The 27,467-nt window shown below is 35.7% G+C and overlaps 1 protein-coding gene across 1 annotated transcript; it reads right to left on the bottom strand.

Annotated features, from left to right (window-relative positions):
* Window positions 1–189: 189 nt before the first annotated feature.
* LeuRS (Leucyl-tRNA synthetase) lies at window positions 190–27,467 on the bottom strand. Its single transcript, XM_089631584.1, has 12 exons — window positions 27,333–27,467; window positions 11,807–12,019; window positions 10,663–11,037; window positions 9,950–10,194; window positions 8,012–8,910; window positions 7,553–7,811; window positions 5,734–6,098; window positions 4,266–4,537; window positions 3,737–3,997; window positions 3,159–3,371; window positions 1,786–2,014; window positions 190–846 (listed from the first exon to the last, which is right to left on the bottom strand). Exons 1-12 carry the CDS (start codon window positions 27,333–27,335, stop codon window positions 644–646), a joined length of 3,537 nt encoding a protein of 1,178 aa, XP_089487710.1. The 5' UTR covers window positions 27,336–27,467; the 3' UTR covers window positions 190–643.

Below are 27,467 nucleotides of genomic sequence, written 5' to 3' on the forward strand. Positions count from 1 at the left end.
ATGTAAAGAAATAAGATATTTTTAATTCTGTACTTGCATCCTCCACTCCTCTGTGAGTCTGACTATGAGTCCTGCCGCACAGCATCCCCAAAGAATAGGGCTTCCTGTATCAAGTTACAAAAAAATAATATGAATTGTGCAATCTAAGTGGAAGGAAGGTAAAGGCACAGAAAAAAATATTTTGGCTTGAAAAAGTTCTTTTTATTTCAATTTGCTTACAAAGTAGAAGTTTGCGTAACAAAAATACTGGTAGATATAAGTCTTTACAGCCAATAATAAATAAATATTCACCTAAATTATAGTACAAACGGTTGGGCAAAATTATAAATAATAAGATTCCATAACAATTGAAAAAAAATAAAGATATAAATACCGTGAACAGAACAATATCGTCGGTGTAAGTCTAATACGGCGGAAAAACCAATTGAAAAATGCTTATATACTGGGGATGGTTGATTCACGGTATTGACTTTAACAGAGTGCAAACAGTCTATTGGTCTATTTCCATATTTGAAAACACCAATCGAAGCAGCTCTTGTGCTGTTAAATTGAAAATGCCAATAAAATGTATTTAGAAATTATTGGCTCCTATTTATTATTGAACTTACATAGACGATATTGTAGGTTGAATATAAAAAAAGCATTATAATCCATAAGAATAGACGATCTTTGAACCCAAATCAATTGCACCATTTTTAATGGTAACGGTAGATTTTTCGATGTCGACTGAAAAAGCAGTTTCTGGCTCAATGACGACCTTGCCCTTGTAGGGACTTTCAAATGATGGCAATTTACGTGGACCATTCACGGTGTCTTCATATCTCCACAGTTTTATCCTGCTGACATCTGAAATACAAATAAGGGAAATTGAGAACATTTTGATGTTTTTCATGAGTTGAGACACAGATGGAAAGACAATGTGAAGAGAGACGAGGTCTGAAATGGACTAAGGTCACCAAAATATAACAGGATTTGGACACCTCAAAATACCTTATTAAAGAAATGGGTGTCCCTTCCTAGAAAGGGTTAGAAAATATCAACGATTATTACAGCTTTGGGGTCATAAAATGTTTTGAACAGAGAAATATAAATAAATTATTATAAAAATGTAACAAATATTATCCGCATTTAGAATAGTGGGTTTTTCAAAAGTGGAATCAGAACATTGCCACCAAACCATTCTGAATGGAAATGAAATGGCTTTAGGTTCGTTTAGTGACCACATCTGAATAGCCAGGTTCTTTTCTTCCCCATTAATTTCCTTCAGTCTCGCAACATTTTTCAAAAGAGAATGGCTACAATGTTAAATAATTGGATGATTTATATTGAATCACGTAAAAAAGTGGGTTAATTTTATTTAGTTACAAGTTTTTTGCATTTAACTGCACCATCCAGTCATCTCCCGGGATGCATTGTAGAGGGTTTTTTAAGCAGAAAGAAGAGTAAATCTAGGTTTTGAAGAGACCCACGTTGTAGGAGATACAAAACACAGAAGTTGGTAAATTATTCCACAACCAAGCTGTTAAGCACAAGATGGCAACAGTGTACAAGCGTTGGACATGCATTTGGTGCATTTTCCAGCTGTGCAACATTGCCGAAAGGAGCAACTCTAGTTCTTCAGGGCGTCTTCAATTGAAACACAGGTAGAACAAGGACAGCATTCCCACCTGACCACGGGAGTGGCCAGAAGTAGCCCGCAAACAGTGTGTACAATTAGAGTATATGCAGGCCCTACACAGTACGCCCAACGACCGTTAAATGGACAACAAAAAAATAACTACCAACCTTTGATAGATTTACAGTCCTTTGCCAATTTTTGGCACAGCTTGTTGCCGGTGTCTCCTTCAGAGATCAGGATCTCCCGACTGAACAGGCCGCTCAGAGGTGTGGAGTTGATGCACTCCAGCCTCACTCCGGGGGTTGCGGAGAAGGTGATGTGGGGCAGTCCGGGACAGCAGTCTTCCTTGGTCTTCTCGGGGGCTCTGTCCGTGTATTCAACCTCTACTTCTTCAAGCTAAATTTTGAAGAAATTCACACATATTTAAATGCGTAGTAAATTGAAATTCAGTTAACCCCTTTAGACTGTATGTATATTTGAAAAAAATCACACCATAAATTTTAAAATAAGTCTACCAATAGTTATCAAATATATTCTACCACTGCCAGTTTTAATTCAGGTCTAAAAGGGTTAAACAAAATTACAATCTGGTTAATTGATACATATTATCATTTTGGGTACAGCGTCTTAGGTGATAATCTATAATTAGCAAAGTCTTAAACCAATAGCATTTTTACCAAAATACAGATTTCAAGTACAGGTGCTAATTAACTTACTAACCGACACGAATGCAAGATACATTTTGACTTGCTCGTATTAACAATTAATTCAGAAAATCACCCTCTTTCATTTTAATAAACCAAAGGAGTGAGATCTTCTAAAAAGGGTTCCTTCAGAACAACACTCTAAGGACGAGTTGTTTCGGAGAATTTGAACAATTCATCAAATTTCACCGTTCATTTTCGGGTTCTGTGAAAGTCCTATTAATGTTCTGTTATTATATCATTATAGGCTAGTTGCTTGACAGAACTGAAATAATAATAGAACTTGAAAAAATCTTTCACAGAACTTGAAAATGAACGTTGAAATTTGACGAATTGTTCAAATTCTCCGAAACAGCCCGTCCTTAAACTCTATCAGGATTATAAAGTGTCATGTACAAAATGAATAAAACAATACAATGTGATATGAAAAAAGCGTTTTGTAAGGAAAGAGTGTATTTATTTTGTATCAATAAATACACTCTTTCCTTACAAATTGCTGACAAATTATTATTATTATGTATGAATTCCACTGAACAGACCAAATAAATCAGAAAAAAATATGCAAATTATCTGCATTGTCATTTGGTTCTCTTTTAGGTTGTACATTTTGAAAAAGAGGTATTATTTAAAATTCTCACAGCCAATAAGCTATAACATAAAACATATTATGATATTATTTTCCATCTTTAGTTTAAGTTTCACAAATGTTGGCTCAAAAAGGGGGCAAGTCAACAAGGTTTAATTAACTAAAAAAATTAAACATAAAGATAATTTGTATAAGCCAAAGCCCAGAAAAATAAATTTAGTTTTGCAGATTGAAAAATAGTATAACTTACATCAAGAGTGTTTGCCAAATAAGTGGCATTTTCTTTAAGTACTTTGGCCTCGTCAAATTCCATAGTCAAAGAGAGGGCTTGAACTCCCTTTTCAGCCATTTTATCCCTGGTGGCTTGCACGAAGGGCATTACCCTCTTCATGTATTTTTTAAGAATTTCAATTTTTCCTAACTCTGCAGACAGCACTTTATTATCGGGTAGTCCTTTGTTATCCTACAAAAAAAAATGCCATTTAAAAATCAGAAGTTGTTAATTTTGTATTGCTTCACTTTGGTGTTACAAACATTGATCTTGTTACAGGTTTACAGTAAGGTTCTTTGATTAAAAATCCTGCGATCAATTCGCCACGCCTTTTCTGGGACAGGAATTTTCCTCCACAAGATTGGTTTTGCGCAGTTTGGACGAAACCTACTGGGCAAACCAGTCGTGTGTAGAGGTTTACCACAAACCCTAGGTTCATTTCACTATAGTTGCATTCAAAATGGTAAGAAAAGTCCAAAATAAGTACTTTTGGAGTTCGAATACATAGCCCTAGGAATGTCATACAGCAAAATAAGTTACTTCTATAATTTACGTACATCGTGCATTTTCTTCATCAGTGTAAGAACTGCTGCCTGCCATGGAGGGAAGGTCTTGGCTATCCAGACAGTGGCCTTGTCAGGCTTTTCCGGAGCGGCTGCCACTTCACCCTTGGCCTTGTTTGGTTTTTTAATGGCCATATAGTTCTTGAGGAAGACTCTGAATGAATGGGCTGCCTCCATCAGGTAGCTGCTGGCTTTCACGTCTATTTCAGAAATCTCACCAGTTTTAGGCCATGAAGCCTTAACGATAGTGGTTTTCTGAAAACAATAAAAATTAATACACTGTGTACATATTACAAAATTTTTAAATAAAGTCTACAAACAGCGGCAACATTGCAATAATTGCTTAAAAGGCTAACATATACTGGTAACATTAAATAGAGAATTACTTTACCTAATCAACAGCACATTGCACATTATTTTTGACATTCGTAACTTCTAGTGTAAGAATTAAAAATTACAAATAGACTGACTTTATGTTTACAAGACATACCCATGTATAGATTTACCTAACGATAGTACTTACATTACCAAGAAGACTCCAAACATGTTCAGAGACGTGAGGACAGATGGGAGACATGACCAAAGCCTGAACATTAATGAACTTGTTCACCAGCTCCGCATTCATGCCGTCGGATCCACATAGCTCTCGGTACTTGTCTCGGACTGCCTGCAGTTCGAAGAATCCAGTCTTGAGAGCTTCCTTGAACAACATTTTCTCATAGTTTTCTTCTGTTTCTCTGATCTTCATGTTCATTTCGCTGATGAAAACTTTGTCATGGAAAGTGTTTGCTGGACCTGTCGAAACAAAATAAAGCATTATAAAGCAAATAAAACATAACAGGCTTTTAATATAGCTAGACCATAAGCAAGGTGCGCAGACACAGACCTCTTGTCATTCACAGAAAGGATTTATTACTAGTTGGCTAGCGTTGGTTGCTGGCTAGCATTGGTTGGTGGCTTGCCATGCCACTCACCTCCAGCACAGATCTTCATTCCGGACAATTCTAATGAGCGGTCTTTTGCTTTGGTCGAACTATAGATCACTTAGCATTATCATTGGCGCTACATTGCAGGTGCCAGAGTGCCTCCTCCATAAATGTCTACACTGGCTCATGTCCAGTCCTCATACTTCTTTCATTCCAGGCCTTCCCATCCTTTCCTCATTTCCAGAGATGTGCAAAATGGGTACCCAAAACCATTTGAAATGCAAAATGGAAATGGGTCGAAAATTTTCCATTTGAAAATGCAAAATGCAAAATGGTTTTTAGAAAAGCATTTCAAATGCAAAATGCAAAATACCTATTTTCAAAATGCATTGAAAATGCAAAATGGTTTCTCAGGTCAAACAATTAAAATAATTGAAGAATTTTTAAAAAATGTTGTCATTTAATAATGGACACCAATGTAGAACAAACATATTACTTGATGGTAAATCCAAAAACACCACGACTACAGATTATGAAACCACAAAAAATTTGCGCGGGACTAATGTTGCCAACATAAAAACATAGAAACTGCTATTTACGGTTTTTGTGTTTAATTCGTAGAACTCCATTTATTTTTTTTTTTAATTTAGTTAAAATCAAATTTAATAATATAATTATTAAGTTCTGCAAGTATTTTGGTTTTTGCAAAAAAAAACAAAAAATACTTGCAGAACTTAATAATTATATTATTAAATTAGATTTTAATTAAATTTAAATAAAAATTGAAACTGCTATCTAACATTTAATATTACAGCGTCATGGCCCCGTGTTCAGTATTTTTTGTAATGGTATCACTCAATTGTCAGGGCTCCTACCAGGGAGCAACTTAAAATGTAAATTATCTCTCATAGCGAGGTTGAGGACCGACTGATATTTGAAAAAAAGATGGATTTGAAATGGATTTATTTGAAATAAAGCACATCTCTGCTCATTTCACCTTACGTCATAAATCATAGATGAAAACAGAGGCATAGTTTAAATCAATCAATGATTATAATATAGTACCTTTACGGAGAGCTTCCTTATTCTCAGAAACTTCTTTGACCCATTCAATGAAAGTAAACAGCCTTAGGATTCCAGCATCAGCCGTGCTCTCCACAAAGTTGGCGTCTTCCACTGAATCTCCAGCGTCAGCCAAACTAAGCCTCATTCCGTCGGCACTGAATTTCTTCACAGCATCGCTCAGTGTCAAGAAGTTGCCGTCTGACTTAGACATCTTGGCTGAGTTCAGCATGAGGTGTCCGTTGCCTCTGATGCTCTGGGGCCACATGTTCTCCTGCTCTGGCCAAATGGCGCAGTGATTGTAGATGTAGTATGTCAGATGGTTTTGAATTAAATCTTTTCCGGACACTCTCAAGTCAACGGGGTACCTGCGGAAGGACAATGCATGAACATTGAAATTACCTGCCTCAGAATAGACATTGACGAATGAGACGATAAAAAATAAAAAATATTTTTTAGTGGGTTCTTTTAATGTGATGCTACACAAAAGTCACAACTGCCGTGAACCAGTGGGACTATGACACCCTAAAGATGGATTTTAGTAAAGCAGATATTAGAGGAAAACTAGAAAGGATAGAGGGCCATACATCTTGACTACATAATATATATTTTTTTTTTTTTAAAAGAAAGACAAACATTCCCGGGTTACGAATAACCCAACAATGTTTGAAAATCTCCTACTACCACCACAGAAAGCCGAAAATGTTGCTTGTGTTGTGATGGAGGACTTAGCCAGCCGAGGAATCGAAATAAAATAATAAAATAAAATCATATACCTATAAATGATAATTATAAAGGGTCAAGTCAAAAACAACTACTGTTCAGTAAAGTGATTTCAAATTTATAAACTGTGATTACTTTTATTGGGTGATTAAGTAACAAATGCCTTTCTGTAATTCAAATATATTTTTGAGATTTTTTTTTATTTTGATACCATGTGAAGATATTGTCCCAGAGATTGAAAAAATTAGATAATCTAAAATTTAATTTTTTGACTTATAATAATAATATTTGGATGATTTTTACAGCGCCGTTTTTGTGCAAAATCACCTCAAGGGCACTGTACAAGTATATAATACATTTCTAAAATGATCTATGTTATAACTAACTATATATGGAGATAATATACAGTACAATACTTACCTGCTGGTCACTTGAGATTATACTCTTTATATGTGATAAACTTATGTTTATAAAAAAAGGTTTTTTTATGCATAGCACGAAGGATAACAAATTATTATAAGCAATAATTATTCTCATGAAATATCCATACAAAACTAACTAACTAACCATCACACCGTTTCCCAGCGTGGGTAAGCAGAAAGGACAGACCGCCAAACAACTCGGTCTTGACACACACTTCTTGCATCATTTACATTCATACATCGTGTTCTATTATTCTGACTCTTGACATGGCCAGACTCGAATATCTGATTCACTTGATCGTGCCATGTCTCCCTCGGGCGTCCCCGACTTCTGCTACCAAATTGAAAAAATAAAAGAATAAATTGTAGAATGAAAAATACTAGTATGTACATATTGGATTATTTGGCAGGTTTGGAAAAAACCGACATAACTTTTATTACTTCTCGGGAGATTATTTCTATTTAATGTAATTCAGGCAATTAATTTTTTTATTAATGAATTCCAGTATAAATATTTGAGGCAAACTGGAAAGAATTATTATTTCTCTCTCTGATGTCAAAAAACTTACGTATTTCCGCATGATAAAAATACTTTTATAAAATATGGACGCCCGGTCTTATATGACCCTAAAATGCTGGAGGGGTTAATTTGTACTTAACAATGAAAAATAACTCACCAGAAGTTAAACTCACGCTTCATGGTGTTCAGGGCATCTTTGGAAATTTTAGTCTTTGGTGGGAATTTGGCATCTTTGAAGAAGATGTAGTCCCAGACCTCGGGAGTCATCTGTTCTGGCTTGATCTTGAAGGTATTTGGTTTATCACCTTTGAAGGAATTTCCCTGCAGCAGATGGGCCACTGTATAATAGGCCATGTAAATAGTGGAGTCTGAGAGGGATTCAATAAGCCACTTCTCATCCCACGGCAGTTTGGTTCCTGTAATAAACAGCATCAAAATTTTAAATTATAGTACCTAAACACGTTTGATAAGAGAATGGGTTTTGTCAGAGGTGTCTTGCTTTACAAATCTCAACAAAAAAATTGTACGATTGTATTTACACAAAACTATTGTATGGAAGTTCAGGTGAGTGCAAACAGATGCATGATTGCTCAGAACTAGAATAAAAACAACTTACCCAAACCATAAGTCCTAGAGCAGGCATGTTCATGAAGCCAGTTCAGCGATGCAGTAAAGTTTCTTCTGACTTCATCGTGGTAGGTATTCATATTCTCCAGACACTTCTCAGCCCTGGCCTTCCAAACAGGTTCACCGTAGTTCAAGTACCACTGATTGCAAAGAGCCACCACGCACTCATCCCCCGACCTCGAAACAATACTCTTCTCAGGTTCAAAATATATCACAGCCTCGGAATTGTCGGTGAGTTTCTTCTGCAGATCTTTCTTGACATCTTGAACTTTCTTTCCCTTGAATTCACCGATCAGCATAACTCCATCATAGAAAGCTTTTAAGTAGACCATTTCCTTAGCTTCCAGCAGCTTATCTTTGTCGTTTTGACTTTGGATCTTGAGTTTATCGTAAAGATACACGGCTGAAAGGTTTCCGAATTCTGGAACTTCGATAATAGGGATAGGTTCGTATGGAAGAACCATCTCGTCTGTGATTCCGTACTTCTGTCTGAAAGGTTCCTTCTTCTTAAGGTCCACAAGAGCAGCATAGTCATCCGGTGAGTCTGAAGGAACACTCGATACGATTCCTGTACCTTTGTCTTCTTTGATGGTCAACATCGGGAGTGTATAAATAATTGGATGCAAAGTTAACGGGCTTTTTAGAGGAAGACCCATAATGTCTTGCCCGATCAAGTTGGCGACAACATCTACTTTTCCCTCGACAGCGGTGAATCCTTGGTAAGACATGTTCCTTGCAGCGCGGGCCGTGCAGATGTATACTTCATTGGTGGCGGTTGTGAAAGCGATGTACTTCATGTCGGGCCGGACCCAGCAGTTGGTTTGACCGTACATCGTTTCGGGGCGAAGGGTGGCCGCCACGAGAAATACATTTTTGTCATTCACAGAGCTGAAAGCATCAAAAATTATTTCATGCAAAAATGTAACGAGTAGAATAAGAATGTAACTGGGTAGAATATGAATGTGGAAAAATTATATTATATGAAAATAATATACTTTGTTTACCACTAATTAATATACTTCTACAGTATACTGAAAATTAAGATATTATACAATAATAAAGAAATAAACATAGTACCTACACGAAAAATTATAAGCAGTGGGAGAAGGTAATTAAATAGTTATTGTAAAAATTTATTATAGAAGTAAAATTAAATTATCAAAAATATTTGGTTATTAACCACTTCATGTTTTAAACGAGTCACGCTCACACGCTAAATGCGTTCCAACTTCTGCTAGCCCGAGTGAAGCTCGCCGGTTTCGACTTGCAGCGTTCTATTTTTAGCTAACACGAGTAACGCTTGTGAAAGTTAGCGAAGTATTTTACTCAGTTTGAATTTTCCTGCAGTTGAGATCGGTCGTGTTTTCGAGCTGCTTATTTCGTTTTTACTATATTGTTTTAACATTTTCGTAATTGAAAAATGTATAAACTTTGAATAAAACATTTAAAAAAGCCTGATTTAAAAAAAAATACTTTTTATTAAAAAACCCTAGCATTAAGTGGTTAACCTTTGAAATGCCGGGCTCCCGCGACATAATATAGTGTGCTGAGGATAACAATCCCACTAACAGAAAGTATTGTTTTCAAATTACCAGTTGGATACGCCGACGTTCAACGGATGCAATTTTTTTTGTATCCAATGGGCACTTTTGGAGCTTGAGAAATTAATAATATTTAAATGACTATTTATGAAGGAAAAGCAATAACTCTCATTGTTTATTTTATTGCGAATAAAATAAGATTTATTTTAGTAAGCTACAAACATTTTTTACAGTGAAAAATAGTTATGTTTTAATGTGTCTTATCAACCACGCAGCACAGCAGCAAACAGCGACCACGGGTACAAATTTTTCATGGCTGATAGGCACTCAAAGAGTTAAGATTATTGCAAATTAGAGAAAAGAAGCTTCTGGAAAAAAAATGTTACCTTAGTTGTTTAGGATATGGTTTTTGGAGATGCATTTTGATGAGAGTGTACTCCTGGGGGCCAACACCCTCTCCAGAACTGCGGTCATGATCCATGCAGGGCTGCCCATCCTTGGGAGAGAAGATTGTATGACGCTTGCCGTACTCCACCTTGTTCCTGGCCTTTAGGTGGAGGAACTGCCAACGCACAAAGGAATCGAAGAAGGGGTTGGCGTCAGTCGTGATAAATGTTCGGCGCCAGTCAGTCTGTAAAAATATGTTAACATTTTAAATGCTTCACATAGTTGTAAACATGAATTTTCAATGATATTGATTCAAAGTATGGCGATATAAATATAAGTGTTCAATAAATATGGTTATTTATAGAGAGACGATTTCTGCTCTTTAACCTTTCTAGCGTAAAATTTGTAGAATTGCTAAATTAACTAAATTGATAATTTAATCACAAAAGTTACCTAAATTCACAAACTTTTAATCACAAATTTATCACAATGAAATTACTTATTTACTGTTTTTTTGTTCACGGGACAAGTGTTATATTATAAGCGGAGAGACCAATAATTATTATGAATTATAACCAAATAGGTAGAAAATCTGCCGGCCCAGGAAAGGCTATCTGTGTGGCTCTGTAGTTTATGGTTCCAGTCCATAAGGGTGCCACCCAGCTTTTCCATACCATTATGGGAGTAGAGAATAAATTAAATTTAAACTTGCATGAATGCCAAACTGATTCAAGTCGTCAACGGCAAGCGGGGGGAAGTAATCCAGCCAGAACTCGGCATCGGCAAAGGGTTTAATATCCTCATCGGATAGTCCGAGGCTCTGCATAATCTGCCACTGGTACTTGGCAGTGCCAGCTTTCGCCACGGCCTTGCTCTTCTTGCCCTTGCTTTTGTCCTTCACCACCACATCGTCCATCTCCTCTATCTCCGGGGTGTTGTCGTCGGCGGGGAAGATTGGGGGGCAGCCAAAGTCTTCCATCTCGCGCTTCAGCTTGTCTGCGCAGGCCTTGATAGGCATCCCCGTGCAGTGGAAGCCAAAGGGAAACAGGACTTTCTTGCCCTTCAGACGATGGAAGCGAACGGCAAACTAAAATTTTATGGAGTACATAAGAAATCATCATCAATGAAAAGTTTTTGAAAACCAAACAAGAATGTTTTAAAAATTTTGGAGTTAGTTTGCATAAAATCCGTCATGAATATTCTAGTTTGATCATTCTTATCATTGAATTACAGGCTACTTGGAACCTTAATCATTGATGTACAAAGTAATCCATAGCAAATGCTTGTACACATAACCCCACTGATGTTTATAACACACAATTCATGGAACAATCTTTTTACCAGGGCCTCGATTTTCAAAGAAGTCATTGCATTTGAACAGCACCCACTCGTTGTTCGAGTGGAATGACTTTTGACATTCGGCTTATGTAATTATGTATCTTCGACGAGACTCAAGAATAAGAATGTCGACCAATGTATGTACTTTTGACGACGATTGCGAGGGACCTGGATTGGAGAATCGACACCCTAGTGGTTGTATTTTTGGCACAGCTAAAGCAGTGGTTAAAATCTGTGGATTTAGCATTGATGATTAATTTAATTGTTTTAATGATTTTAACTCGTTTTTTTCTGCAGAATCAGGGCCAACTCAGTACAGGCGCAATTGGAGCCAAGGCGCCTAAAAGCCAATGCACTGAGATAACCTAACACAGCGAAGGAATGTCTTTTTGGATGGGAAAAAAAGTTGGAATTTGAGAAAAAGTAATTTATATTTTTTACTTGTACTATCAAGCAAAATCACCTCCTGAAGTTAGTGCATTTTACCCCCGGACACCCTTTATAATAATGTTACTTACTTCACATTTTGAGAGTGAAAAGGTATGACCCAAGTGGAGGCGGCCATTCATGTAGGGAAATGGAAAAGTGCAGAAGAACTTTTCTTTTTTTTCAACTTCAACTTCTGGGGCGTTTTCTTCGTAGACCTTTTCTGCCTTCCATCTCAACTGAACTTCCTTCTCAATTTTCTGTAAATACTCTACTTTAAAAGTTCCCTTCCTCTCAACAGTGGCCTGCAAACATTAAAATAAAATTTAAATCTATTAAACATGTGTTATAGGATAGCAACAGAATAAATATTATATGCAAAATAAAATAAATCAACACCCAGTGGCGGTTCGTCCAATGAGGAGGCTATACCTCCCCAAAAAGAATAGAAGAGAAAAAGATTAAGGAAAAAATAAAATATAATATAATTTAACTCCTCAGGATAATTTGTTCGATTTTCGGAACAAACAGCTTTTACCATAGAGTCAATTTGTTCGCTTTTGGGAACAGCTCATTTGGTCTCATAGAAATCATTGTGTCTCCCTTACTGTCATAGTTAGAAATATGAACTAAAAGGTGTTAGAAAGGGAAAACACCAAGCTTTACATTAAAATGTAGAAAGTAAACACACAATAATTAAAATGTACACCTCTATGAAACCAAAGGTTCTGACTGCATTTTGAGAAAAATTTATGACACCAAAATCCACATAAATGGGATATTTGTAACGAAAACTAAAAACTGTTTTTGAAAGGTGATAAAATACGCTTTAAAATTTTATTATTAAAAATAAACATAATTTTTAAAGTATAAAAATTATATACATATCGTCGCATTAATTCGTAGAATGCGTAACTCCCAAATGTAAAATTTTACAGGAGGCACAAAAAACCTCGTAGTGAAAAAAAATGAAAGACGGCTTATTCTTTTTATTTATGTTTCGAACATATAATATATTTGGAAATTTATTTTCAATCATTAAACTTTTGTAAGTTAAGGCTTTCTATTTCAAATCGGAGTTAGGAAGTTTACGTAAAAACCGAGAATGGTGATACGCATTTTACAAAAGATACATACTTTTCTGCGAACAGTTTTATGAACAACCTAGCGGAAAATTTGGGAGATAGGAATTTTACATTTACAAAATAAAACATAACAATGTATGTGTATGTCGAGGCAGTCTATTTAGATGCATTTTAATGATTTTAATGATGCGGAAGGTTATCGTTAAAGGAGTGGTAATCCTTTTCTAATGTCTGTTTTAAGTCTTGAAAATGCTGGTACTTTTCCTTCCTTAAGGGATTAAATCTGACTCTCAAGTGAAATCTTCAAACTCTGGAGATCATTACAGATTCGACGACGGTTTTGTGCTGGGTGAGATCTACACTGACCGGGAGTAGTCGTGTCAGAGATGATCGTTAAGTGACGCTTGGAGTTGATGAAGGAGATTGTAGAAGAATTTGATCTGACATTGTCGATCACCCTTGTTGTCCTGTAGAAATAAAACTGATGTACTTACTAGGGTTTGCAAGACCCGGGCAAAGAGTAGCCATGACAGGAAACGTTGTGAAAGAGACTCCTCAGAGTGTGAAGGTGGGAGAGACTTGAAAGTGGAACTGGTGAGCAAACATGTGCTTTAAGCGTAGAAACTCTTCATGCTCAGCATCACTTTGGAGTAAAGTGAACGCTTCATCTTGCCCGGCTGGTCGATCCCGAGGCGAGAAGAAAGGACGTCGATAGATGCGTGCGTTCCTGCGTACAATGCAGGACAATTGACCCTCCACCATCATCCCATGAAGCGGGTAATCTTAATGTTGTGACAACCTGGAGTCGCTTGGCAGTTGATGTTACTCATTTCGGTAGGAAATGTTTACTCACATTTATCGATTGCGGTTCAAGTAGATTTGCCGTGTGGCGGGAAATCGAGTCAGATAATGCAGCTTCGATTATCAGACATTTGGAAGAAGTGTTTCGGGAAAGAGGCCCGCCCAAAGTAGTTCTCATGGACAATGGTACTGCATTTTGTTCCTACAGTGTTACAGATAAGTGTAAGAGATGGAATGTTCGTCAAAGATTTTGCGCGGCATACCGACCAGCTGGAAACGGTATAGTTGAACGACATCATCAAACAATAAAGAGAACTGCAGCCAGAAGTGGAAGCGATCCCCTGCAGGCAGTGTTTCGGTACAATCTTTGGCTGCAAAAAGTCAGGATGATCGAGGTATTGCGCTGTCTAGTATAGTTCACACTTCACACACGTGGAGACATCCTTCTGCGCAAGTGAATATAGAAGAGGAAGTATTGACTGAGCTCTAAGTGGGCGATCTTCTTGCGGTTAAACCAGTAGATGGGAGATGCACATCGTGCATGGAAGGGTGACAGGACTTACTTCAGTCAACAACATCGAAGTAGATGGCATACCAAGACATGTGCTTGACCCGCGGAAGATGCCTGACAGAGAACGGACTGTGTCTGAGGAGAGACGAGATGGAATTGCCGCACGTTCCACCGTAAATATTTTGGGTTTGTTTGAAGAGGACAGTGAAGAACCGGATCCGGATATGCATCAGGAGGAGATCCACTTGCAAAGAGATGGTGACCTTGAAGAAGAGATAATCACAGAACAAGGACCTATTAGGTATTTACGAAACCGCAGAGGCACATAAAACAAGAGAGCTACGGCAGAGCGTCACACGGTGCAGAAGACGTCAGTTTAGACTACAGATACAAAACACTATTCGTGACTTCACAATTAAAATTAAGGTTATAAAATGTTCAAAATTGATTAATCAACTTATCTCAGTTAATTTCACGGTAAAACTATTACACCGTAAATAATTTTCCTCAGTCAAAAACACAACAAGCGTGCACGGCTCACCGGCCAATACTGAATTAAGGAGTTACGAAGTATTCGCGAGTAAAAATGGCACCATAATTTTACGCAGTTTTCTAATTTGTGTTTATCTAAAAGGTTAATTTTTTTTTAAATTTTCGAGTTTTACTAGTCGATGCGGGTCTAATTTTAACACCAGATGGCATTAAAAACGTATTTTCGAAAAATTTGGAGTTACGCAGTCTACGAATTAATGCGACGATAAATACAATAATGCATTAGTAAGGCAAACGTACAGCCTGCCTAGGAAAGCAACTGATTTCATGTCGGCGGAGGGCGGTAGTGGGGATGGAACCAAAATGAACAAGAGCTGACAGGTCGTGCATTGTTTAGTTTGAGTTTAGCCGATAAGCTCTAATAACAGTCCTACAGAGTATAGCTATTTAGATTGAATAATAATTTAGTGGCTAATTTGCAGATGACGGTCTTAAAAGTGATCTTATGGGAAGTCCGTCCAATTGCTCAAAATAGGTATCATTAAAAAAAAAAACAATTTGTTTCTATGCAAATTTTTATGATGTGGAATAATTTTTTTTTAAATATTTTTTTAGATCTGACAATTGGAAAGAGTAATAATAGACATACCTTTGAAATATTTAGAAAGACAACTTTTACAGACACTACAATAAATGCAAATTCAACTCATCCTTCTTCTCTAAGCAAGCTTGGTCTCTAGTAAATTATCAGCTTACCATTCAATGGTACATAGACTCATTAACATTCCCTTGAACAATAAATCGTACGAGAAAGAAAAGGCAACAATACAAACCATCGCGGATAATAATGGCTATGACATAAATAACATTGAAAAAAATTATAAAAAAAAACAAGAAATATAAAAATAAAATTAATTTAATTTATCCGGTAAATAAAAAATTTGCATGTCTCAAGTCGAATTTGCATATTTGTCCAATATCCATAAAATAAGCAAAAGAAATTAAAAAATGCGGTCTAAATATACATTTCAAAACCAATAATAACAGAGGAACAAACCTTAAAAACTCTAAAAGTAGAAATCCTAAACTTAATAATAGTGGCATATATGAATTAAAATGTGACCACGCTGACTGCACCGCTACTTCATCAGACAGACGGGAAGGGCTTTCTCAACTAGATTCAAAGAACATATAAGATGTTATAATAATAAAAGCTCTTTTAAATTCGCAGAACATCTCTTAGTGAATAATCACGACCCGCTTGACAACAATGAACTTAAACCCTTACATATACAAAGAAAGGGCCTTATAAATTTACTTGAACAATTAGAAATCAATAAAAGAACCAATGACCTTTATATAACATTAATCAATAAAATAAGGAAAATTATTTATTCTCCGCTTCTAAGTATGTTCACAAAACCTAAACAATATTAATATGTATAACATTAATGTGGGGAAAACAGAATTCAAAATACCCCCACAGAATATGAAATCTATTGTCACAATTATTTTATCAGTAAATCAGTAATATTTGATTTATATTAAATAAAATAAAATAGTTGCGAGATTATAGACTAGTTGCTTGAAAGAACTGAAATAATAACAGAACCTGAAAAAATCTTTCACAGAACTTTAAAATTAACTTTGAAGTTTGAAGAATTGTTCAAAATCTCCAAAACAACCCGTCCTAATTGAAGCTCTTGTGATTGGCCAACACCATCGCCATCTTTTCAACACCAACCATACAGTTTGCTTCGGCTTGCTTGCTCGCAGGAGAAACAGAATGCGCTTGCTCATCGTATTGTTCCTGCTGCAGAAACAATCTACTGCGAGGGTGACCATGAGTTCCAGTAAAAAAACCAGCTCTCAACAGCAAGATACTCTAAATGCAATAACAAGGTCCAAAAACAAAATTAATATTGCACTTGAAGATATTAACCCAGAAGTAGTTTTTTCAAAATTTGCATCTTACGTAGATTTAAAAGTAGAGAAAATAAAAACTCAAATACTTGAAAATATTGATAAAAAAATATTGGAATTTCAAAAGACAACCGAATTTATTTTTCAAAAATATGATGATATAATTACTCGCTTAGACTCCATTAATGAGGTCAAAGGAGAAGTTGAGAGATTAAAAAAGTATTTGACAAATAAAGGTGAAATTAATAAGCATAATATGGAAACTAGACTGGCTTGCTTAGAACGGTCAAACCTTGATGACTGTTTTGAAATAACAGGAATTGAGGAAAAGACTGATGAACATCCCAAAATAACTGCCATAAAACTAACAGAAAATGAAAATCTCAAAATAAGTTCAGAGGATATTACCTCGGCAATGAGACAGTATGACAGAAGACCATATCATCCGAAAAAAATTAGAAATCCAGAAACAAGAATAAAATTATTAGCAAACAAGAAGGTGATTTCAAACCGTGAGAAAATTATATTCCTAGGAGAATTATTAACTACTTATTTTAAGAAACTGCTTTGGAAAGACAAAATTAAGGGAAATTATTAAAATATAAATATATTTGGTTTACAAATGGATCCATTCTAATGAAAGAAGATGAAGGCAAAAAAATCAAGGAAATAAAACATGGAGATGACCTCAATGGAATATTATAGAGGTTGAATAGTAAAAGGCACAGAAAATATTTACAGCATTAAAAATGGATATTGATTTAGGGAAAAAATATTATATATTATATGTAATTTAACTTTATAATTAATTATCCTTAATGATAATTTCCTTGAATCCCTGAGTGCACTGCTTGACTCATCTATACAAAATAAGGAAGTCATTTTATGTGGGGACATAAATATTAATATGTACTTTGGATTTAAGTAACATGAAAACTCAAAAATACATCTCACTTTTGACTTATCATGGTTTTGAAGCCAATCATAATTTCACCCAAAAGAGGTTCTACTACCATTTCAAGCTGTATCGATCATATTATGAAAATCTAAATTTGAACTACAGGGAGTTGTCTTCACTACCAATATAACATATCATGATGCAAATGCTGAAATTTATGAGATTTAGATTAAAGAAAATAGCCAATGATAATGAAAAAAAAGTCACAGATAATCAATAACTATCAAGGTCAAATTAAAGGAGGAATCGTAGAAGTTCTGTCAGAATTTTAATTCTGCTGCAAAAAAAAGTTGTTAACAGTAGTTATGTTAAAATATATTGTAAATGTTTTTTCTCACCCTTGTCCTCAATTAATCGCCACACATGTTTAATTTTTTTCTTCTACACTTCATCTTTGTTCTTTTAAATTATTAGCAAAATATGTTATTTCACTTGGTCACCCTACATGTTTACTAATTTTTTTAAACGGGTTCCTTCAGCTTAGTAGGTACCCATTATTCATGGAACAATATTGTTCTTTCAATATACATATTACTTTGTGTTATTTTTATTACTTTGTAAAATCATTAACATCGACACAGGCTATAGTCAGTCCTAGTGAAGTTAATAATTAAAATGTAAACAGTGATACAGAATATAAAGAAACAATAAATAAAATACCTAGGTATAACTATAACAATGAGCAGGTAATATATATTCTGGGGTTTAATGCTAGATTTTAAAGTCAAATTCGTGAATCGCTCAGAAATGAAGATTGTTTTTCTTGGCATAAAAAATGCAGAAACAATATTTGGCTAATCGTACAGAGATATACTTATAAGCGACCCGAGCTTTGTCAGCATAGCGTACGCACCGCTAGTTAGTATCCGCCATATCATTGCTAGTCTCGTCCATGACGCAACACATCGACTACGGGTTTAACATCAGTTGCACGCTAGTGACAGTGATGGAAATTATGTTAGAACATGATTTAAGTATTAAATTTGTTCTGGAGGTGGGAAAACAGCCATGTTTATATAACTGTAATTTACCAGAATAAAAAGGATTTAGCGGAGAAGGGGTGGACTGAGACTGGCAATAAAAGTCAATTTGACATCATCCTCATATGGTTCCTTGGCAACGACGAATGCCCTACAATTTATTTATTTATTCAAACGCCATATAATGGCTCTTACAATACAGTGATAATCAAATTACAAGCGTACAGTGGTAAACAGGATAATAATAGCAATAAATTAAAGAACAATTATGTGTAAACACTAAACACTATTGCAAGTGATGCAATTATTAATATAAGTGCAGTAAGACAATGCATAATTCAAAAGAAATATATACCAGTGTAAAAATAGTTGAGCTACTTTATACTAGGTTTGTATAAGACCTGTCATAAGACGAAGTTCGAGGTGAGGTGAGGTGAGTTATTGTTACCCACAAAATTAATTGTACTTGGAATAGCTGAGTAGGCATCGCAACTTGGCATTAACAATTCAGGGCTGTCAGCGATTCAATGATACTTATAAATAAGAAATAATATTTTTTAATAAAGTAATACATAATATATGTTAGCTGACACTGTAAGATATCAAGGAGCCATGCAGAAGAATATTATTTATTTTCGGGAAATCGACAGTCATTTAATCAGTTTGTACATAAGTATTATACAGGGTGTATCGGCACTAACCCGACAAACTTTAACCAGCTATTCCTTAGCACATTTGGAGTAAAAAATGTTATGTACACTTTGCTGTCCGGTAACATTTTTTTTCTTTTAAAAACAAAAAATAAATAAAATTTCCACACTCCGCTACTGCCCACAGTATAGGGGTAAAATAATTGGCAACGCCGCGCTACTGTCATCTCTTTCACACATATTCTGTCTCAAGTCCCGTGTGGTTCCCGCCACCCCGTCTCGTATCAGTGGTCAGTGCTGTTTTGGGAGTTCGCATGTCATCAAGTTTCTAGTTTCGTTTTTGTTTTGTTATCTAAGTTTTTACTGTTGAAATATGCCCCTCAATTATCCACCTGCCGAGCAAGCAGATATTGTTTTTGTTTATGGATTTTGCAATGGAAATTCACGAGCAGCCGTAAGGGAGTATCGCATGAGGTTTCCTGGAAGACGCGTCCCACACCATGCTACCTTTGTCCAGGTTTGTACCCTATCAATTGTTTATTGAAACTATTTACATTCATTGATAATGCCAAAAAGCGCTTTTGAAATTTAAACTGGGAACATTAAAAACATAACAAGGGGCCACCAACTTTAAAAATGTAAATTGTACTTTAGGTGATTTGTGTTCAGTGGTCACTAAACGGCGTTTTAAAAAGTTAATTAATTTTAATCTCTAATAAATGCATCATTCACTGCAATTGAATTCACTCCCTTTCTCACCATGGGATTATTTAAATTACTTGAATTCAATTTCACCCCTGTGAATCCAAGATATCAACCGTACCTAGTTAAGAAAATTATAATTTAAAACACTTTGTTATACATTTTACTATAAAAAAATGAAATAAATGAAGAGAAAACGTAAGTTTTCTGATATGTGCCTAAAATAAGTGTTCTTTAAAAATAAAATGAGTGAAAAAGCCCGCGATTGTTTATTTGACATTATTACTGAGCTGAATAATAAAAGCAGTTGTTATTTGTTGTTTTGTTTCAGATGTATCAACAATTGCGTGACTGTGGCATCGGACGGATTGAAGGCGCCGGCGGAGGACACAACATCGTTCCTGTGGCAGTTGAGGAGAGAATCCTGAACTTAATTACCGAAGACCCCACGCTGTCCGTGCGTCGGGTCGCTCTGATGATAGGACACAGGGAACACATGGCGGTATGGAGAGTTCTGAAGAAGCACGGGCTCAAACCTTTTCACTATAGGCGCTGCCAAGGCCTCATGGAGAATGACCACTTTTCCAGAGTCGTGTACTGCAGAAGAATGCTGCATAATGTCATAAGAGATGCAGACTTCATGAAAAACATATTGTTTACCGACGAAGCACAGTTCACTAAAACAGGAGTGCTAAATGTGCACAACTTGCACCATTGGGCTGAACAAAACCCCAAGCTTGTTCGGGAGTCGTCGAGCCAGGACAGATTTTCCATCAACATGTGGGCAGGAATCCTGGGAAATCAAATACTCGGTCCAATCGAGTTGCCTCCCAGACTAAATGGACCGATGTATTTGGAGTTCTTACAAGTGCAACTGGGCGAGATTCTGGAAGATGTGAACCTCGAATTACTACGGAGAATGTGGTTCCAGCACGATGGAGCCCCACCACACTATTCGATTGCCGTGCGGAACTACTTGGATGTCGAGTTTCCTGGTCGTTGGATAGGCCGTGGAAGTCCGGCCATTGCTTGGCCACCAAGATCACCCGACCTGACCCCCCTGGATTACTACCTGTGGGGGGCTCTCAAGGAAAAAGTGTATGCTAAGCCAATAGCCTCAAGAGAGCAACTGCTCGAACGAGTGATGGAAGCCGCTGCAGAAATTAAAGCAAATCCTGCAAACTTAAATAATCAAAATATAACAAGACTACACGCTTGCATCGAAAATAATGGTAGTCACTTCGAACAAATGCTCCAATAAAAAAATTAACATAAACTACATGTCCGCATTTTCATTTATTATTTATTGGTAAAATTCTCACAATGTCATTCATTTACACATCAATATTACCTACATATCAATATTTAATAAAATCTGTAGAAGAGTATGCCCGTCGGCATTCAACAAGTTTTTCGACAAGTGTGTCGAAAAGCGTCTTCTCTCTTTCCTACACACTAAATATTAATGGTTAAAAATGAGACGACTGATGCTTGTAAGCGCGCCAATACGTAAAAACAACGAAACTCGAATAAGAATTGCCAGGTGGGTTTTTTAATCGCTTTAATCTGACTTTAAACAATAATTAAACACGTAAAAATTATTTAATATAATATTACAGTACAGTACTTTGAACCTTCGCAATAAATTTATTTGATTTTAAGTTTAGTTTGTAGAACTCCATTTCAATTTAGAGATTTTTTTTATTTTAACAGTCTTATTAAAAAATTTATAAAAACAGTGTGTTTATAAACAAGTTCTGCTAGTTGTAATTATTATTACGCGTGACAGCTGTTTCACCTTCTGACGGCATTATCAAACTTTGGTAAAGCCACTTACAGACGACGTAAGTGATAACTTTCTTTTTTTATTATTCTGGCTTTATTGATTTCCGAGTAAATTGTCGTAAATTATTATTTGCTAATCCCAATATTATTTGCTAATGCTAATAATTAAGTGAAATTTTAAACAATGCAATAATAGGATTATTGCATTGTTAATTTCACTTAATGTCGTTGGTATTTCCAACTGATGACTCAGGGGTTTATTTCCCTGAATAATTAAGTATTTTGGGGTCTAATTATTATGCATTTCATTACATCCGATAATTTAAACAATTTTTATGTTGAATTGGGGTAAGTTTTATGGCTAAGGGAAGGAGTGGAAGGTGAGGAAGTACCTGGATATTCAGATCTGGTCACCAAATACGGCTAGTCATTTCAAGCAACGTTTAAATTCTAAACCTGGATATTCAGATCTGGTCACCAAATACGGCTAGTCATTTCAAGCAACGTTTAAATTCTGAACCTGGATATTCAGATCTGGTCACCAAATACGGCTAGTCATTTCAAGTAACGTTTAAATTCTAAACCTGGATATTCAGATCTGGTCACCAAATACGGCTAGTCATTTCAAGCAACGTTTAAATTCTGAACCTGGATATTCAGATCTGGTCACCAAATACGGCTAGTCATTTCAAGCAACGTTTAAATTCTAAACCTGGATATTCAGATCTGGTCACCAAATACGGCTAGTCATTTCAAGCAACGTTTAAATTCTGAACCTGGATATTCAGATCTGGTCACCAAATACGGCTAGTCATTTCAAGCAACGTTTAAATTCTAAACCTGGATATTCAGATCTGGTCACCAAATACGGCTAGTCATTTCAAGCAACGTTTAAATTCTGAACCTGGATATTCAGATCTGGTCACCAAATACGGCTAGTCATTTCAAGCAACGTTTAAATTCTGAATTAATTAATCAATTACGAAAAAGCGTGGGGTTAAGAATATTTTTTTTAAATTATAGTTGTAATTTATTGTCGATTTTTTAAAAAAATTGCGATATTTTAAATAAAATTTAATAATTATTGTTTAAATAAATTAGCAATCTGGCAGCATTCATTTGCAGGTGGTCAATCCAATGCAGTCATGACGTTTGTGTGAGTGCTTTCCTTTGTCTCAGTGTGTTGCGCAGCAGTTTTATATGAACCGTTTTTTGATTCATCGGGATTGTTTTTAAAACTATACATTCTTTGTACCTTCAAATTAGTGGAAATAAACTTAAGTGTGTCAAGCTGCTCGTTATATTCCGGTAATTCTGGAAGGCTTTTAACATAAGCAATAATATTCATAAATCACATTCCGCGAAGTTGTAAATAACTAAATTTATTAAAAAATATACGTTGTAGGATAGCCTAGCAAGTAACATTTTGACAGAGCACTTACGGTGATTTAAAAAACAACGGCGCTGTTCAAATAATCCAATTATTATTATTGATAAGTACCTAAGTGAGGAAAATTGTTTTTAAAAGTGCTCAGAATTATTGGACTTCGATTATAAATTCAGGAAATCTACTAATTAGTTTCTTAGTTTCAAAATTAGACTATTTAATACGTGAAACGCGTAAGAGGTGAAACCAAAGCATTCCAGAGGTGAAACAATTTAGATACAAAAATAAAACTGATGTGTACAATACAAGAAGACAATCAGTGATTCGCATACGAAAAATGTGAATAATCATTATTGTTAAATAAAATATTTCTTTTCTGGTACTGGATTATGTAATACGGGCTTCGTTCGCAGCAACACGCGAGAGTTGCGATGTTGCTTTCAAATTTTGACAAAGGATAAAACAGTGGTGACATGTGGTGAAAATATGTTTAATTAATTTTTTATTAAAAAAAAACGTTACCGGACAGCAAAGTGCACATAACATTTTTTACTCCAAATGTGCTAAGGAATAGCTGGTTAAAGTTTGTCGGGTTAGTGCCGATACACCCTGTATAGTAAAATAAAACCAATTATGGATTTCCTCCTTGTGACTTAACCTCTACTGAGACAGCATAATATGGAATATCATTCCTGACATTGATTATTGTGTTTGAGGTATGTTATTATAGCCTTCTTATAACTATATTCCGTGCAGTTGAACACATCTGCTACTTCTGAGAAAACATTGCCAACTGCATGCAATCTAGGTATAGGCAAGTATCTAAATGACTCAGTCCTGATATTTTTGTAGCAATTAAAAAGAGTTTTGGATTGACTAGTTCTTATAGGTATATGAAAGGTAATTAGACTTAATAAATCAGGGCTGTCTACTGTTAGCAGCGCATTCAAATACTGCCGCCACAGTGTTTAGTTCACCAATTGGCCGCCTGAGATGCCACTCTCATCACTGTCAGCCAATCAGGCATCTACACTTCGCGATTGGTTCGCGGTATGGCCGGCAGAGGCGCTGCTGGTTGAAAGCGGGAGCGACTCCACCGCCACCTACCGGCCACCCGCGGGACGAGCAAGGATTGCAAGCGATTAATACATTAGCACAGCGACCGGCTGAGACTTGGAACTGCGCAATGCGCGATATAACCTTACTGAATATTGGATGTTATTATTGTAATAGACCGTGAAGACAATATAATATTTCATCATAACCATTTACTTAGCGTTTTATTATTGCTAACACTATAATACCACTAACAATTTTATGAATAAAAATCAAGTCGGAAACAATTCTATCTGAGAAAGTTTAGTTCTTTCATCAAGTGATTGTAGTTTATTGTTTCAATTAACATTTACACATTGAAAAAATGATCCAGTTCGGTATAATTCTTGTAGCGCAGTGTAGGGAAACCAGATTTAAAGAGTAGCATATCGGTAGGCTACTTTGGTTGCCTCACAGTCACGTAGCTTGTGATATCTCTGTGTACGAAGGGCCTTTGACTTCTACATTACGTAATTTTATTAGACTAGAGCAACTGACAAAGGTTTTCAACAATTCAAATAAGGGACAAACATGAATCGAATTACCAGCAACTGACAGGCACTTCTAGCACTAATCCTCGGGTATAACAAATTACCAGCAACTGACAGGCACTTCTAGCACTAATCCTCGGGTATAACAAATTACCAGCAACTGACAGGCACTTCTAGCACTAATCCTCGGGTATAACAAATTACCAGCAACTGACAGGCACTTCTAGCACTAATCCTCGGGTATAAAATCATACTTTTTAAAAAACGTTTGTGCCTACCCAATTTTTAACCTTTCCCTTACTATGCTAAAAAAATCCACGCGTTCCGGTGCTGTGTATTCAATACACATTTCAAAATAAGCGATTTAATATCAGAAAAATATGAATATTCATAGGTAATCGCTTATGTTTATAAAAATTTATATCAAAAGTGATAATAATTGTAATTTAATTGCTGAAAACATGAAAAAACTATCTGCAGATGCTAAACAAATGTGCGAGAAGTCCTTATCTAACGACGGCCCGCGACCGACTGGTTGCAGGTGCTGGATGGGCGCTGGACTCACACACACAGCTATGCGGTCGTAGGTATCGATGACGGTAAAATTTCGATCGCGCTGGCCTCGCTTATTATGAATATTTTTTAGATAAAACCTTTAGATTCACCTTAATTACTGTACGACACAACTTTTAACCTTCGGGGAGGTGGAAAATATTGCAATAAAAATTTCAATTACGTAAAATTAAAATTAGCTTTCGTTTTGTGAAACGAGACCGTCCATTTTCAAACGTTACTGTCAAATGTCATTTTGTTTTGTTGGTATTTCTGTTACTATAGGACGAAACGTACGGCTAGAAGTGGCTAGAAACATAATCGCGCGGGCGTTTTTTTTAATGTTAAAAAATTCCGTCAAATTAGTATTTACCTAATATGCATGCATTATGTGCGTTGTGATTGAAATTTATTAGCTGGATTTTATTTTTTTACGTTCAAATTTTATTTAAGTAAACTATATCTGCGATGTTCAGCGGCTACGCTAAGTTTGTAATACAAAAGAAAGTGCCCCTTTCATAGCGCCTGCTCGCGTCAAGGCAAGAAAAACATCCCAGTTTTCAAGTAGTTTAGCGGCTACGCTAGGTTTGTGTAACATGGTTTGTGATTCAAAAGAAAGTGTCCCCTTTATACCGCCTACTCGCGTCAGGGCAAGAAATACATCCCAGTTTTCAAATAGTTTAGCAGCTACGCTAGGTTTGTTGTAGTTTTATATATATATAGATATATATTTTATATAGATATATATATATATCTCAAAAACCATGTTACACAAACCTAGCGTAGCCGCTAAACTAATTGAAAACTGGGATGTTTTTCTTGCCTTGACGCGAGCAGGCGGTATAAAAGGGACACTTTCTTTTGAATCACAAACCATGTTACACAAACCTAGCGTAGCCGCTAAACTAATTGAAAACTGGGATGTTTTTCTTGCATTGACGCGAGCAGGCGGTATAAAGGGGGCATTTTCTTTTTCATCATAAACCATGTTACAAAAACTTAGCGTAGCCGCTCAACATCGCAGAAATAGTTTACTTAAATAAAATTTGAACGTAAAAAAATAAAATCCCGCTAATAAATTTCAATCACAACGCACATAATGCATGCATATTAGGTAAATACTAATTTGACGGAATTTTTTAACATTAAAAAAAACGCCCGCGCGATTATGTTTCTAGCCACTTCTAGCCGTTCGTTTCGTCCTATAGTAACAGAAATACCAACAAAACAAAATGACATTTGACAGTAAAGTTTGAAAATGGACGGTCTCGTTTCACAAAACGAAAGCTAATTTTAGTTTTACGTAATTGAAATTTTTATTGCAATATTTTCCGCCTCCCCGAAGGTTAAAAGTTGTGTCGTACAGTAATTAAGGTGAATCTAAAGGTTTTATCTAAAAAATATTCATAATAAGCGAGGCCAGCGCGATCGAAATTTTACCCGATGGTCTAAATACAACTGCTGACGTGTGGATTTCTCATGTTCCCGCATAGCGAACTAAAGCCGGACATCAATAGTGTGTCATTTCCTCGCACACTCTTCGCGTAGCAGTGTCACATGGTTGATTGTATTTAATCCCGATTTTTAACAAAACACTCTGATTTTTAATTGAAAAAACTAATAAAATATTGTTTTTTAATTCATTGCATAAATGTATAACAGAGGAATACCTAAAATCTGAACCCAGAATTTATTATATTTATAGAGTTATTAAAGTTATTAGAAGCAATGTATATTAAATACACACAACAAATAAGGAAAGGTTAACCCGCCACAATTGACACCTTCCTTTTCTGCGAGGTGGTTTTTTATAATAGTATTTGAGTTATGTTTAATCAACTACACTATTTAATAAGTAGTTTAGGATGAATACATTACACAGCATGTTTATACTCAAGTCGCTATCAATTATTGACCGCGTAAAATATCCGATACTCGCAATACGAATTTTTGGTTAGATTACTATCAACAATCATCAAATTTTTTAATGGTAAAAATACAGAATATGGTTTGTATTTATGTCTGTATTTGTTGAACGCTATTTTTAAATCCTTCAGTGAAACTTACCATGACTAAGTTTCCAAATAAAAGGATCACAATATGTGCAATATTTTCAAAAATCTGATGTCATATTCTAAGCAACTTTCAAGACATAATGTTTATACCTTTCCGAAATGGCAAACTACGTAAAATAGCAGACACTTACCATTTTTTGACAAATACCGGTATCTTTTTAATTCAGGTGTATTAAATCAAAAATGAAAGCCGGCGACATGGATAACCTGAACAAATTATGACCACACGTTTGAAATATGACCATACGCCACACGTCACTTTACGA

This window comes from Hesperophylax consimilis, chromosome 5 (genome assembly GCF_061612785.1).
Source record: "Hesperophylax consimilis isolate HC1 chromosome 5, BYU_Hcon_1.0, whole genome shotgun sequence".
NCBI classification, from domain to species: domain Eukaryota; kingdom Metazoa; phylum Arthropoda; class Insecta; order Trichoptera; family Limnephilidae; genus Hesperophylax; species Hesperophylax consimilis.